The 14,870-nt window shown below is 38.2% G+C and overlaps 1 protein-coding gene across 17 annotated transcripts in view; it reads right to left on the bottom strand.

Annotated features, from left to right (window-relative positions):
* The window catches only part of CDC42BPA (CDC42 binding protein kinase alpha), a 414,118-nt gene extending 403,119 nt beyond the window's left edge, over positions 1-10,999 (bottom strand). For all 17 annotated transcript variants that reach the window (XM_001368345.5, XM_056816035.1, XM_056816037.1 and 14 more), the window contains exon 1: positions 9,067-10,999. In XM_001368345.5, the coding sequence (XP_001368382.1) occupies positions 9,067-9,244 (178 nt within the window). In that variant the 5' untranslated portion in view covers positions 9,245-10,999. The remainder of the gene's footprint in view (positions 1-9,066) is intronic.
* Positions 11,000-14,870: the final 3,871 nt, after the last annotated feature.

Below are 14,870 nucleotides of genomic sequence, written 5' to 3' on the forward strand. Positions count from 1 at the left end.
GATGGTCACTATGCTATCCTGACAATTCTCCTTCAGCTGCAAAATACTACATTCCTTAAAACACATAAGAAAACAATTTATTTACAGAGAAGCTGACCATTAGGTCACTGGTTTCCTTCACGTCTGGACTCAAGTACCCATTTCTGCATGAAGCTTTTCTGGTTCCACAAATTATTGTATGTGTTTTTATATGTTTTATATATACCTACATATTTGTCTTCTTTCTTATCCTTGAGGGCAGAGGCTATTTCTCTTTGATCTCTCTATCTCTAAGTAAATTGCCAGGCACCCCAAGGCATTTAATAAATATTTATTGATAAACCTACTGCAACACTGAGAAGGGGGTAAGAGAGGGATGAAAATTTATCTTAGATGGCTTTTCCTTGTGTTTCTAAAATGCTAATCTTTGAGAAAATTAAGTTTAATTAGACAAGTATGAGGAATTAGAGTGAAACATCTGGAAGGTATTTGATATATTTTCAAGGACTTTGAAGATTAATGGTAAAATTATTTTTATAACTTTTGTTACTATTTTAATGAGAAGATACATGTAAGGGAGTGGTAGTCAGACAAGAGGCATAGTGGGGAGATCAAGAAATCTACAAGCATTTATTAAGATGTGCAAGATATTATGAAGTCCATTGGTTTTTTTAAGCCCTTCACAAGCAGGCTCCTTATATTACCTTTCCAGTCTTCTTACATTTTACTCCCCTCCAAATACTCTAAGATCCAGGGACAGTGGTCTACTTGCTGTCTCCCAATTCCATGTGTTTCACTGACTGTCTCATCTGTCACCCCGGCCACCCTATCTGGAATGCTCTAGCCTCTTCACCTTCTCCCTCTTGGGAATTCCTCCAAACTCAAAGCCTATCTTTTACAAGAGATCTTTTTTGGTTCCCCACCCAGTGCCAACCCTCGGAGATTAGTACCATTTACACTGAGTATATCTTATTTGCATGTTGTCTCCTTCATTAGAATTTTGTATTCCCAAAGCTTTGCAAAGGGCCTGGTACATAAGAACTTAAATGTATGTTGTTTATCTGTAGGCATTGCCAAGGTCAATAAAAAGAAACAATTTCTACTCTTAATGAGCTTACACATCCTAACAGATGTCCTAGGTGACAAATGGTAGAGACTATAGTAGCAGTTAACTATGATGAGTTTTCACCAATCAGAATAGCATGACACAAGGGATAAGTTGCAAAGCTGAATGGATTTAGCACATTCAAGGTAGGATTTCTAGAAGCCCAGTTTTGAGGATAGAGTAGCAACAGGGCAACATGTCAGAGTAAAAGCTGGGGCACCCTGGATAAAATTTGCTCTATCAGAATAGCACATCATTTTTCCTCAGAAGGTAATAAAATTTCCTCAACCCTGAAAGCAAAATTGCCCTGCCATTCTATTTTAGAAATGTCTTGTTCTCAGTATCTCCTCTGACATTCTTAGTTCTTTCTCTTGAATTCACTGATTTAGATGAAACTAATGAAGAACAAAGACTGCAGAACCAAGAGAACACTTGATATAAGGGAAAACAATGCTGAGAGACATCAGAACCCTCATAATACAATGACCAATCTTGACTCCAAAGAACTGTCAGTAAAACATTTCAGGTGGCAGACCACAGATGCAGAATACAGCATATGTTGTCAGCCATGACCAACATGTTGGTTTATTTTACTTAACTTCTTTGTTACAAGGAAAAGGAAATGGGAGAAGGCATTCCAACATTATGGTGATGGGGGGTGGGAGGGGATGTGGGGATGTAAGCATCAATAAGTTTTCTCCTTAAAGATAATAAATAACATACTAATCACGTCCAGAGTTTGGTCTTATACCTCCAGGTACTGGATCCTGCTGAGAGGATGACTATCTACTCAAAAGAATCTTGAACTTGGCATCAGTGTATCAAAGGCTCTTCTATTTTATCCTCAGGAGAATGGGTACTCAGGAGCCAGTGTTATAAGTGTTACTATCAGCAAGCAAGTACAAAACGGGAGCAGACAGCTTTCTTTTACCCTAGTGCAGAAATGGTCCCGCCCCTCATTCACCATTGGGTGGTTACTTGAGAGTTACAATTTTATCTCCAAAACCAGCTAATCAGAATGTGCAATTTACAAAACCAATTATGAAGCCCAATCAATCAACACACAGGCTATTTTAATCCTATCTGCACATATCCATTTATCTAATCACAACAAGGACTATTTCAATCCTATCTATCTGAAGTAGGGTTTAGTTTTGGAACATGAAAGTTTTGATGGATAGGCTCCCTGACTCCATCTTGATTCACTGAGAGGAGTTCACCATCTTTCTGAACTTCATCTCTCAGGCTGCCAACCCCAGGGTCCTAGACTGACAGAAATCAACCCTACCAAACCTGGCCAGGAAGAAGAAACAAAGAAACACCTCCCTCTTGATAATCAAAAAGCAGGACATTATCTGTTTGCCAAAGGATATCTTCTATGGTGTGGTGAAGGGAAGGAAAGGATGAAATACCTGGACATAAATTCTATTAATAATTTTTTTTTAATAAAAAAGACTATGTATAAATGGAGATTTTGAGCCTTTGGACTTCATCCCCCAGAAGTCCCTTAGAATTTCCCAAAATTCCCTTTTCTTGCATCCCCACATTTAGAGTGATTGTCTTTAGGTGATTGTAACTCCTCCCTCTTCCTCTCTTGGACCTGCAACTGGGCTGAAGTCAGGCAGTTTTTTTGTTGTGGTTATTATTAATAATGCTTTATAAAATATAATATTTCGTTATTGATTATTAACATAAATTTAAAAATAAAACAATCAAATAAAACTTATTATCAAATGCAAATTAATACAAATAAATACTCAAGGGACTAGCTACTCCTGACCCTTTAAAACAGGACTTTAAAAAGTATCCTAAATATTAAATTCAATAACAATTCAATAAATATTAAATACCTACTATGTAGAAAAAAATACTAGATTAGTGATAACTGAGTGCCTGGTCCCACAGAACCCACCCCAGAGACCAAGTGCAATGTCCCTCCTGAGTGCAGGATGCACCAACCCCCTTACCCCACACAGGAGAGGGAGAAAGTACTCTCATTGGGCTGCTGGATGAAGTGAAAAAATGTCATCAGGCTTTGTGGAGATGGGGAAGGAAGCAGCTCCCTCAGTCCCTCTGCCTTTATAGTAATGAACTGGGGGTGGGGGGTACAAGGGAATGGTGGTTGCATGCCCAGAGAGCACTCTGTGTGTCATCTTTGGTACCTGTGCCACAGGGTGGAGATATAAAGACACAAATAAAACCCTTTCTACTTTCAAGGAGTTTACATCTACTGGGGAAACACAATACATACACAGGGGCTATACTCCCATCTTATACTGTCACTTGTGAAGTGCACCTAATTGGTGAAGAGGGAACCTAACTGGACCTAAAACATTATAGGGCTATACTTCTAACAGGGTGGCTTCTGAGTTCCTAACCTGTATGTTTCTTTTTTAAAAAATCAGTCAGTAAAATTACTTTTTAGTTTATTTACTATATCATTTACTATGATAGTATAAGCAAAAATAATTGGCACAAAACATTTCCCAGAAAAACCTGAGGTATATGGTCTCCTACAAATATACATATATCCATGGGAAGATATGTGAGGCACACATGTAGGGAACACACATAAAGGAATAACACAAATTCTGATGATAAAAGTCCTTTCTCCCTTTGGTGTAGCTCTCTGCTGAGCTCTCAGGATTTTCTCCTTTTTTGAATCCATAGAAAGTACTTTGCTTTTTTTTTTTGGGGGGGGGGGTGTCACATTCCCTGAAGTTGTCTTTTTCTTTGGTTCTCTTTACATATTTATGTTGAGCTTTTGCTGCCATCAGTCACTAATGTTCTAGGGCAGAGGTTCTTAACCTGAGTCTCCCCCACCCAAGAAGGGTTTTGTCTGTGGCCAGTTTCCAGGAAGGCTATGAATTCGTTAAAAAAAAAAAAAGCATCTTTATTTTCACCAACCTTTGTTTTTCTTTGTAATATTATACACTTAAAAACATTCAAAGAAGGGATCCAAAGCCTTCACAGACTATTAAAGAGGTCTATGAACACCAAAAAATATTAAGAACCTCGTTTTATGGAGCCACTGCAGCTGCCCCCATGCCAGGACCTCTGGACTTTTCAAAATTCGTAAGATTACCAAGTTCTGGTTATATCTACCACTTGCGTTCGTGTTCCTAAAATCAGGGGGGAAGCACACACAGAAGAGATATCCAATCATATGCTGAGGGCCACATGAAGGCTGGGTGAAGAACCTCCATTCTCTTCCCTATCTGACTTTTTGGACCATCATGAAATAGTCCATAAGCCTAACAATCAGAGAGAATCTCTATAAAGTCCAGCAATCTGCTTTTGTATAAGCCCTGAGCTCTTTTTGGTGAACAGCCAATTAAGATTAGGGTAGTCTTCATTGCATAATGCAAAGCACTAGTTCACAAATGGCAGGAAAAGGCTTCCTCAAGCCTCCATGAAATCATCTAAAACTATGCAGGGAACACACTACAAGGAATGGTCCCAGTGGGCCAACTCACCCACAGTATATATGTATAATAAAAAGATAATTGAACAGGGAGAGAATAATAATACCTATTGATATCAGAGCACACTTCACCAAGAAGGTTGTACCTGACTTGATTGAACCTTATAGGAAAAAAAGATTCTGTGAGCTAATGATGATGAGGAAGTACTTTCCAGACATGAACATTGACTTGTATAGATCCATGTAGTCAGGAGAAAGAATACTGAAAACTACTCTCATTTGGCTAGAATGGAGTTCATGAGGGAAGTAATAAATTCGGCTGGTGAAATGGATGGAAGTCAGATTGTAAAGGGATTTAAATTGCAAAGGTTAATTAATCTTCATTTTATCACTGAGGCGCTGGGGAGTTTTTTGGATTTGTTTTTTCTGAGCTCCAGATCTGTAGACTTTGGTGACTTTGAATTGGATGGACTGGATAGAGGAGAAACTGGAAACAGAAGTCCATGCAAAAGGTGCTGAAGACCTGAATTAGGACAGTAGTCTAGGTAGAGATAAATGGTAAGATACCAAGAGATGCTGTCACTGAACAATGACAAAATTTAACAACTGGCTGGATTATGTATGACAGAAATCAATGCCCTCAACAGAAGTAGAGTTCCTTTTTTTTCCTTAAATATGTATTTAATTCAAAATATTTCAAAAAAGTTTTGCTTCATAGCTGGGGGGAGGGAAGAGGTTTAACTTCTTGATTCCTTTCTAACAATCTTAACTAAGGAACTTAAGTAAAAATAAATTCTGTAAGTCATTCCATATCAATTGAAAATTGGAATGATTAGTAAAATCTGCTAAAAAAAATTAAGAATGACTAGGAACACCTGAAGTGAAGTATAAAGTGTACTAGAAAAGACATATATATGTTCAATAAGGGCCATTATTCCTCACTTAATTCAGCCATCACTAAAAATTGGGTATAAACTTTAAATTTATTGTAATAAAAGGAAACATTTGAAAACTAAAAAAATAGTATCCTCAATTACATATTATGGCATTAAAGTTCATTACTTATGTAGAACTCATTAATGTAAACAGAATAACTATATCAACCATAAAAATTCTTATTACTTTGACAATTACATAAAGTACTATTTAGAAAAAATCAAGGACACAGAAATAAAAAACTTCTCTGTAGTTTTACATGTTTTATCAAATGTTAATACTTTATGTTCATTTAAGGTAGAAAAAGCATTAAAGAAGCCCCCAAAATCAACTTCCCATTTCTAAGTACCACATTCATAGATTAATAAGCAACACTGTCTTTAAAGTATAAAAGTTGTTTCTTTTTCTGTAATACTTACTGTAAATATATTCTTGAAAATTCTATAGAAACCAAAACTCAAATAAACAAGCCAACAAGGATCTAACTATAGTAAATTTCAGCTCCTTAAAATGAAAACAAATAAGTTTAAACAAAGAGAGATTTATGTCCTAATACTTCTACCTCTTTTGATACACTTCTCATTTTTCAATCCTCTACACTCCTAGTCAACTTCCTCCCTGAGGTCATCAGCAACACCAGTAATGAATGTTTAAGGAAAAACAACACAATATTTGAAATTCTCCACTCTCTCTCACTGGCAGTTCTGGTTGCTATAATCAATATACCAACATAACAGCTTAAAAATAACTTAAGAACCCAAAGAATAACTGTTTCAAAACAAGAACTAAATCTGAAAGGTGCTTAAGGAGTCATCTAGTTCAATCACTTCATTTTACTGATAAAGAAAGAGTCCTGGTGAGGTTAAATGACTTGCCCAAAATTAGAAATACCAGTAAGCATCAGAGACGACATTAGAACTTCAATGCAAAGACTCCAAAGCCATCAATCTTTCCATTGTGCCACCCAAAAAAGACTCAAGAAAGCCAAAGCCAAGATCCTGGTCATACTCTTTAAGGGTTTAACTTATTCTCACTCATAATCTAGCTTCCACAAAGATGTTGTATCTAACATCTGCATAAAAACACAAGATATATCTGGCTAGGTTACTTTAACATCCTACATAACCAATAATTTTGTATTACATACTGGATATTTGTACTCTTTTTACACTTTTAAAATTCAAGAAGATTCAACTAAGTAATCAACAAAGAGCATTTTAAAATGTTTCCATTTGTCACTTTAAGCAACTGGTCTTTCTCACTGAGAAAATTTCTAAAAATATATTAAATTCTTGACAATTCCCAATTTAGGAAATATTCAGTGTTGCAGCACTTAGCATATTCTATCATAAAGTAGGAGTTCGGCAAAATTTTGCTGACTTAACTATTATTAGTCACCAAAACCTGCATTATTTACAAAAGCAATCAACTAACAGATGCCCATCATAAAACAAAAGAACAGAAAAGCAGTTATTTCAAAATGTCAAACTTCTTAAATAACTAAAATGCAGTATAGTAATAATGCTACACTAAGCCTTATCAACCATTATCTTCTGAGTTATCCCCACACCTTTATACAACTTTAAGTGTACAATATAAATTCCTTCTTATTTAATACTTAGCAAACCTTATCTAGTCCAAGAAGGAAGTTTAAACAAAAGAATTTCCTTAAGAATTCTGGACATTTCTTCCAAAATACAGAAAAAGACACCATAAAGATTTAAAGAAAAGATATAATTCTATAATATCAAAAGAGAATGAGATTTTTTTAAATTAAGGATCCCTAATAAAAGTATTTCATATTTTTAAAAAATAATCAACTTTTTGGACATCAGTACTGTAATAACTAGAAATACTTTAAATTACATCACTATGTTCTTTTGTCTTAAACATGATTCCATTTTACATATGAATGAAATAAAATAAACTTTAATAGAAAACCTATGAAAATTCTCCTAAAATATAAACAGCATGATCCAAAGTGATAGAATTTGCATTATTAATATTCAATTTAAACTAGTAAAATAATCTTTGGCATATGAAATTTTTTTCCCCATTTTGCAGATGGGAAGGGGGAAGATATTGGTGTTAAATGACTTGCTCAAAGTCACAAGGGAAAGTTGGAGTCACTTTTGAAACACCTTATGGGGCTCAAATACCACCTTTATAAAAAGGACCTAGAAGTCCTGAAATGACTTCACACCCAACAATGATACCCACATAGTGTTTCCTTTCCTTTCTTGTTATTTTCTAATATAAGCTTCAATTTTGTTCCTTAAACTTGAGCCAAAAAATATATATTAGAAATGTTTTTTAACTGCCAGATTTGTAAAATACTCATTTTTAAAGACAGCTAAGAAAGTGAATATATAAAAAGTTTTCAAGTAACATGAGTCTTGAGATGTCACTCAATAAGAGCCCAGATAACTATATATAACTATATATAATTACCCTTCACATTTTTAACTTATTTCATGACATCCAAATGTTGGCCATTTCTAAACAGGAAAACATGAAACTGATTAAATGCAAGCATACCTTATTGCTTAGCTGGAAAGTTAATTATTAATAACATTTCAAATTTAAAAAGGAGCTACTCAGTCTTTATATATGAAAATAAGAATTTTACTAATTTAATACCTATCAAAATGCTATCAGTGTTCTAAAATTGTGAAAAATGTTTTCAGCCCAGTGTTCTCCAGATGATAAAGTAGCCAAAGAACCCAGAAGATACTGCTTATTCTTCTAATTACACACTCACATAGTGTTATAACTTAAGAACAATTAATTGGTCTCATAGTATTTGTTTTCTAAATGTAAGAAATTATTTTTAATTTGAAGCAATATTTTAAAAATATACTTGATCAAAACAATAAATTTTATACCATAAAGATCACATGAAACACTCATTCTCATCTTCCATCTATGGGACTATCTTCTTAGTTACAGCTATATTTAGAATAAAGAAGAGTATAGCCAATTCAATCAAGATAATGCTACCAAGCATCCCTCCCCAAGAACACAACCACAGAATTCTAAAAACATGTCAATATGTTGATCAAAAATGAACTTAAAAAGATACACACAAATACTCCCCTTTATTCATTTCATGCATTCTATTATATACAGATTAATGTAAAATTCTCTACAAATCTTTAGGGCTGCACTGCCTTTTAGAGTTATTATTTTAATCCCGATTTTACAATTATTTCAAATATATCATGCATTGAGTTTAAGTATTTCAACTGCTATCAGTACTTTTCAATTTCATGTCTATGAACTTTACTGAATATATATACCAAAGGCCTTTGGGACAAGAGTTATTTTTTGCCTTCAGAGAATCCATCCATCATTTCTTCCTGCTGACCTGGAAATGTAAACTCTCCATGGGCTAGGCCTTAAAATTAAGACAATTTAGTAGCACTGAATTCACACCTGCAAATCCATTTACCAGACCAGAAAATGTTCATCATTGAAAACTAAGTTACTCTCTAAATCGAAGAATAAAACATATATACCTGCAAATTACAAAGAGGACAATACATTCATACCCTGAAAGATATCAACTCATTTTCCCACCAAAAAACAAACATCAAGTAGTAAAAGAAAGGCATGCACTTACCCCATTCCAGGTACTCAACAATATTTTTCTCTCTCCTCAGTGGGGAATTATTACATTCATCATAAAGGCAAATGAGTATATCCAGCAATGTCTCCACGCTAAAGCACTGCCCATTGGTCTGAACTGGTCCATCCAAAATAAACTGCTCCAGTTGCCTCAAACGCACCTCTCCAGACATGGTTGCTTCAATTTGTGTTGGTCGTCCTTCCAATTACTATTACTATTTTTATGATTGAGCCTAACTTTTAAACATATGGTTTTCAAAAAAGGAAACCAGTAGTGATGTAAACGACTGTCAGTGCAGTCCTGGTGCTGAATTAAAAAATCCAACACGATGACAACCTCACTTAACTGAAGCCTGTTCAATTTCTTATACACACTTTTTTAATGGGGAAAAGTTACCCAAAATATACATATATATTTTACTGCATTTGAGGGGAGGGGAATACATATAATTTTATATTTAAATAACAAATAATTATTATAATTCAAAGTAAACAACCAAATAGCCAACACCTCTTTTAAAAAAATTCTCCTTCATTCAAAATTCAACTCATGCAACACAATCCTGAAATGAATCCCGTTGCATCATTAAAGAATAAAGCCCGGAAGGCATCAGCAATTCACTTTTTGAAGGGTGGATAGAAAAAAGTAGCAAGAAAACAAAATATGTAACAAGGGGGAGGCGGAACCCCAAATGTAAATTCCCCCCACCAACACTTGAATAATGCATCAGTAGCCAATTCCTTCAGAGGCGAAGGTGGGGGGCTAGGGTGGAGGTCTATGGAGCGGCCCCTCCACAGAGCACGGCCAAGTCTTTATCCTCCCCCAGTCGTCTTTTTTTTTTCCCCCTAAGGCTTTGCAGTCATTCCTATTTCTGTGAGGTTCCCAATAAAACTCTTCATTTTTCTGCCCCCCCCTTCTCCTCGGGGGCTGGTGGAGCTGAAGGGAGGGGGGTGGCGATCGATCCACCCCCGGCTCCCACGGCAGAGCTGACTAACCCCACTGACAAACCCCCTCCATGGCTGTCAGGGCGGCCCGCTGGCTGTCCGTTGGGGCACCGAGGTCGTGCTCTCGGGTCTCTAGGCTTTCCCCCCTCACTGCCGGCCGCCGCCTCCTTCTCTTCTTCCTTTCCCCTCCTCCTCCTCGTCTCCTCGGGGCCGTTTCCGAGGCTCCCAAGGCCCCCGACTGACGTGTGGATAGACTGGACGGACGGGAGGGAGCGAGCGAGGAAAGGCTGGGGGTTTTTCTGAATTCAGAGGACCGAAGCGGCGGCTCTGGAGGCGGCTGCAGAGACGGCTTCTCTCTCTTCTTCACGCCCCAGAGTTAAGGGCATCTTTCTCCGGGGGGGGTGGGGGGGGTGGCTCAAACCGAGAAGGAGGAGAAGGAGGAGGGGTTGAGGCTGGGGCCGCCGCCGCCGCCACCACAGCCGCCGCTGGTGAGAGGAGGGGGGCGGGGAGCAAAGGCCGCCGCCGCCGCCTCCGCCTCGCGAGCTCGCTCCCGACCACTCCCTTCCTTTTCCCCTCCTCCCCCGCCCTTCTCCCTTCTCCTGCCGCGCTCGCGCCCCTTCTCCGCTGCTAGCTTCGTTCGGCGTACTCCTCCACCTCCCTGCTCCTAGTTAGCACCCAACACCGGTGGCGGCTGGCAGCAAGGAGTCCAGATCCAACATGGCGGCAGTCTCCGCACACCCCAACACCCCTACTCTTTCCCACTCCGCCCCCTCCCTCCCCGCCGGCCTCTAGTCGGTCCGAAGCCCGCGGGGGCGCGGGCGGACGAAGCCCTGGGCACGCGCCGCTGCGGAGCGGAGGGCACGGGGATTGATGGGTGCGCGAGCTGATAAGGAAGGAGGGGGCTGAGGAGCCGGATTGGGTTGAGGGCGGAGGGAGGGGAAGAAAGAGGGGGGCTCGGTGATGTTGCGGCAGCTACTGCGCGGAATGCAGGGATACGGGAGGACTTGGTTGGGGGAGGCCTTGGAGGAGGTTAAGAGGCGGGAGGATGAGTGAGCCAAGGCCGGCCCCTCCGGCTTGCAGAAAGGGCCCCCAATCCCAGGCTGACGAAGTTGCTGCTAGACCAGCGCGCCGCAATTGGCGCCGGCCGGCCGGCGTTCTGAGGCGACACTGCCCAGGATCGTTTTCCATCGCCTCCTCCCCCGGGAGTATCCCTATTATTAATAACTGCTTTTTGAGGGTCGTCAAACTGGACTTCCTTCTCCTTCGGTGATACCAATCGTCTTGCAGGTTTGCAAGGACGACTCCAGCAGCAGCCACAGCACAAGATCCTGATGTGCTCTCCTTTTCCCCTCCCCCAACTTCCAACGCACACACTTACCCCTCAAGTCTCCAATCTCCATCAAATAATAAAAATTTATTGAACACTTAGTTACTGTAAGAGAGGGGAAAGGCGTGTCTATGCATTTATATAGCACCTACTATGTGCAATGCACTATACTTAAGCGCTTTTTTAAGATCTCAGTTGATCCTCACACCAACCCTGGCAATTAGGTTCTGTAATTGGCCCCCGTTTACAATTGAGGAAAGCAAAGATTAAGAAACTTGCCCAAGATCACACAGCTAGTAATCTCTAGGGCTGAATGCTTCACGAATATTGTATTGTGTCATTTTCAGAGCAAAAAGTGATAGAGCTAAAAGTGTAAGCAGCAAACTCCGACTATGATGAATATTTCCTACTACCTGATTCCTAAAAATTTCCCTATTTGTCCTTAGACAGAGATGGCATGCACATTTTATCATCTATATCTGGTTATCCCAAGTCAGGTTTCTTACCAGATAAAGGTGTAATGACTTACTGTGCCCTTCCTTCTTTATTCTCTTATAACCCAATGACATAATGTGAGGGCTTCAAAAAGATGTAAGTTCATTCATCTGACTAATACTGAGCAACCACTACAAAATATTCTAGAGACAATTGTTTGCATGAAAACTTGAGCCAGGGCTGGCCAAACACAGAAGTACTCTCCCAATGGGTTTGGGAGAAAGACTGAAGATTATGGTTCTATATATTTGCAAAATTTGGATCTGAATTGCCCATAAAATGTATACAACTCAAGCAAGATAAGCATTTCTTCTCATTAAAAAAAAAAAGAGAGGCATTCTCTATTCCTTTCTAACATCAATTCTTACAACAAACACTGTACTTCTATTATGTACTTATCCTAATTTTTATTATAATTACTGCATACATGCCTTATCCACTCTTACAAGATTGTAAGATCCTCGAGAACATGATCCTTTAGTTTTTTATCTTTACAGTTTGTATTTACTTTCCTTTTGTTCAGTGTCAGTAACATCTGTTGTCTCATTCTTGCTGGCCCACTACTTTTCATTTTACATGTCATCTACAATATCTTTTATAAGTTTTCTCAGAAGAAATTCATCATTCAAAAGACTTAAGCCTACATGCACCTACCATGTATTTTTCCATTGTCTTTCTAGCTATTTGTTTTAATTCCACAGAGATTGGGTTATTTGGTGATTTTAAGCCACAGAATATTACTTAAAGAATATTGGAATTAATTGGACTTTTGTGAAATTGACAGTTTAGGATTCCTGTACAAGTTCCCAAATGAAATCTGGCCTGATCTCTTCCTCCTGTAGAATGCTGAGCCTAGTTTATTATCCATGTGCATTATCTGTCCAAGACACATTCTAATAGATCAGTATAATGCACTGCCCTCCAGATGCTTGTTTAGTCAGAACAATATGCTTTTTTCACATTTGTTTTTCAAATTCGAATGGTTGGATTCATTTTTTAAACCCAGTAAGCACTTAATGTTTGTTGAACAAACTTTTTTTTTTTAATAGTAGGTCATCAGGGGGCAGCTGGGTGGCTCAGTGGATTGAGAGCCAGGCCTAGAGATGGGAGGTCCTAGGTTCAAATCTGACCTCAGACACTTCCCAGCTGTGTGACTCTGGGAAAGTCACTTAACCCCCATTGCCTAGCCCTTACCACTCTTCTGCCTTGAAACCAATATACAGTATTGATTCCAAGATGGAAGGTAAGGGTTGGTTTTTTTAATTAATTAAATTAAATTTTTAAAAATAGTAGGTCATCTAATGTTTATAGCTTTTATCTATAATTCCTCTGGAGAAGAATAGTGTCAAGAAGCAAAAGCTGATAAAAGTTATTCAAACTCCTCTACATTATTGAATATGCATGAAAAAAAATGGAAAGAGCACTGGAATTAAAGCCAGAGAACCTGGTTTGGATCCTAGTTCTGTTACTTCCTATGTGACCTTGGGCAAGTCATTTTCTCTTTTCCTCAGTTTCTTCTGTACAAAAATGGAGCTGAACTAGATATTTTAGGGTAAATCTTTGCTCTTTTTATCTTACACAAAAAAATTCCCCAGAATTATCTGTTTCTGTAGGTGACACCCCCATTCTAGTCATAGACATTTACATTCTTGGAATTATATTTTATTCCTCCTTCCTTCATCCCCCACATTCAATCAGTTGCCAAGTCCAACAGTTTTATTTCTAAATAAATATCTTTGCATCAGCTCATTCCTTTATAATTTCCAGAGCCAATGCCCTAGTTTAAACTCTTGTTACCTCTAGACTATTGTAAGCACCTTCTAACTCATTGCATTCATTCTCTTCCTGCCCTGATTCATCCTTCACATTAAACCCAGATTAATCTTCCTAATACACAGCTCTAATCACAGCACTCCACTAATCCAAAAATTTATGGCTTTCCATTGCCTCCCAAATAAATGTCCAAACTCCTTAGCCAGGTCCTCAAGGATTTTAACAATCTGGCCCCACAAGACATTTCACAATTTCTCCTTAGAAACCATATCTCCCAGTCAAATGGTACTAAGCTGTTTCTCAAACATCAATTAACAAGCATTTATTGAACAGAGTATACCAGGTACTAGGTGCTAGAGATGCGAGGGCAAAATTGAAGCAGTCCCTGCCTTCAAACTTTTATCACACAAACTAGTTATGCCATAATATCTCAAGAAGAATAGTGTCAGTGTGTCAGTTTCTTTTATTTTATCCTCATGAAAATGGGTACTCACAAGCAAGTGTTAGAGCCAGCAAGCTAGTACAAGGAATAGAAGGCGGCAGGTTCCTTTTATCCTAGTTCCTGACAAGAAGATGGACCCTCCCCTCATTCAACATTGGCTGGTTACTTGAAAGTTACAATCTTATCCTAAAAGCTAGCTAATCAGAACAAGCAATTTATAAAACCAATTATTCTAATTATTCAAGCAGGTTTTAAACCATCAAAATAAGGACTATTTCAGTCCTATCTATCTGATCTAAAGTCTTTTAACCAATAAAAACAAGGACTGTTTCAATCCTATCTATCTGAAATGGGGCTTAGGTTGGGAACACAAAACAAGTAATTTTGAAGGAAACTTGGACCTGACTTCTTCCTACTTTGACTCCATTTTGCATCTTTGTGAGAAGAGTCCACTGTTTTACAGGTTCCTGCTCCTCACACGTTCTTTCTTGCTCTGCAGACTGAGCCAGATTAAAATTTAATTGGGAAATGTTTTATAAAAAAATACAAATAATATATAATAAATAATGTACTACTACTAATAAATAATGTTAATTTTTAAAGTCCTTTATTTTTCAGTTCTGAGGAAATCTGTTTATATTTGAGTTGGACACCATTAGTTCTTTGTTCACCTGGAATGACTTTCTGCTTTATCTTTGCCTTTTAAAATCCTATTCAACCTTCAAATCCCAACTCAAATGCCTTCTCTTCCATAAAGCCTTCCCTGATACCCTGATATGAGCAGCATGGCTTTGCAGATAGAGTCCTGGATTTGAAA

The sequence above is a fragment of the Monodelphis domestica genome, chromosome 2, assembly GCF_027887165.1.
Source record: "Monodelphis domestica isolate mMonDom1 chromosome 2, mMonDom1.pri, whole genome shotgun sequence".
Lineage (NCBI taxonomy): Eukaryota > Metazoa > Chordata > Mammalia > Didelphimorphia > Didelphidae > Monodelphis > Monodelphis domestica.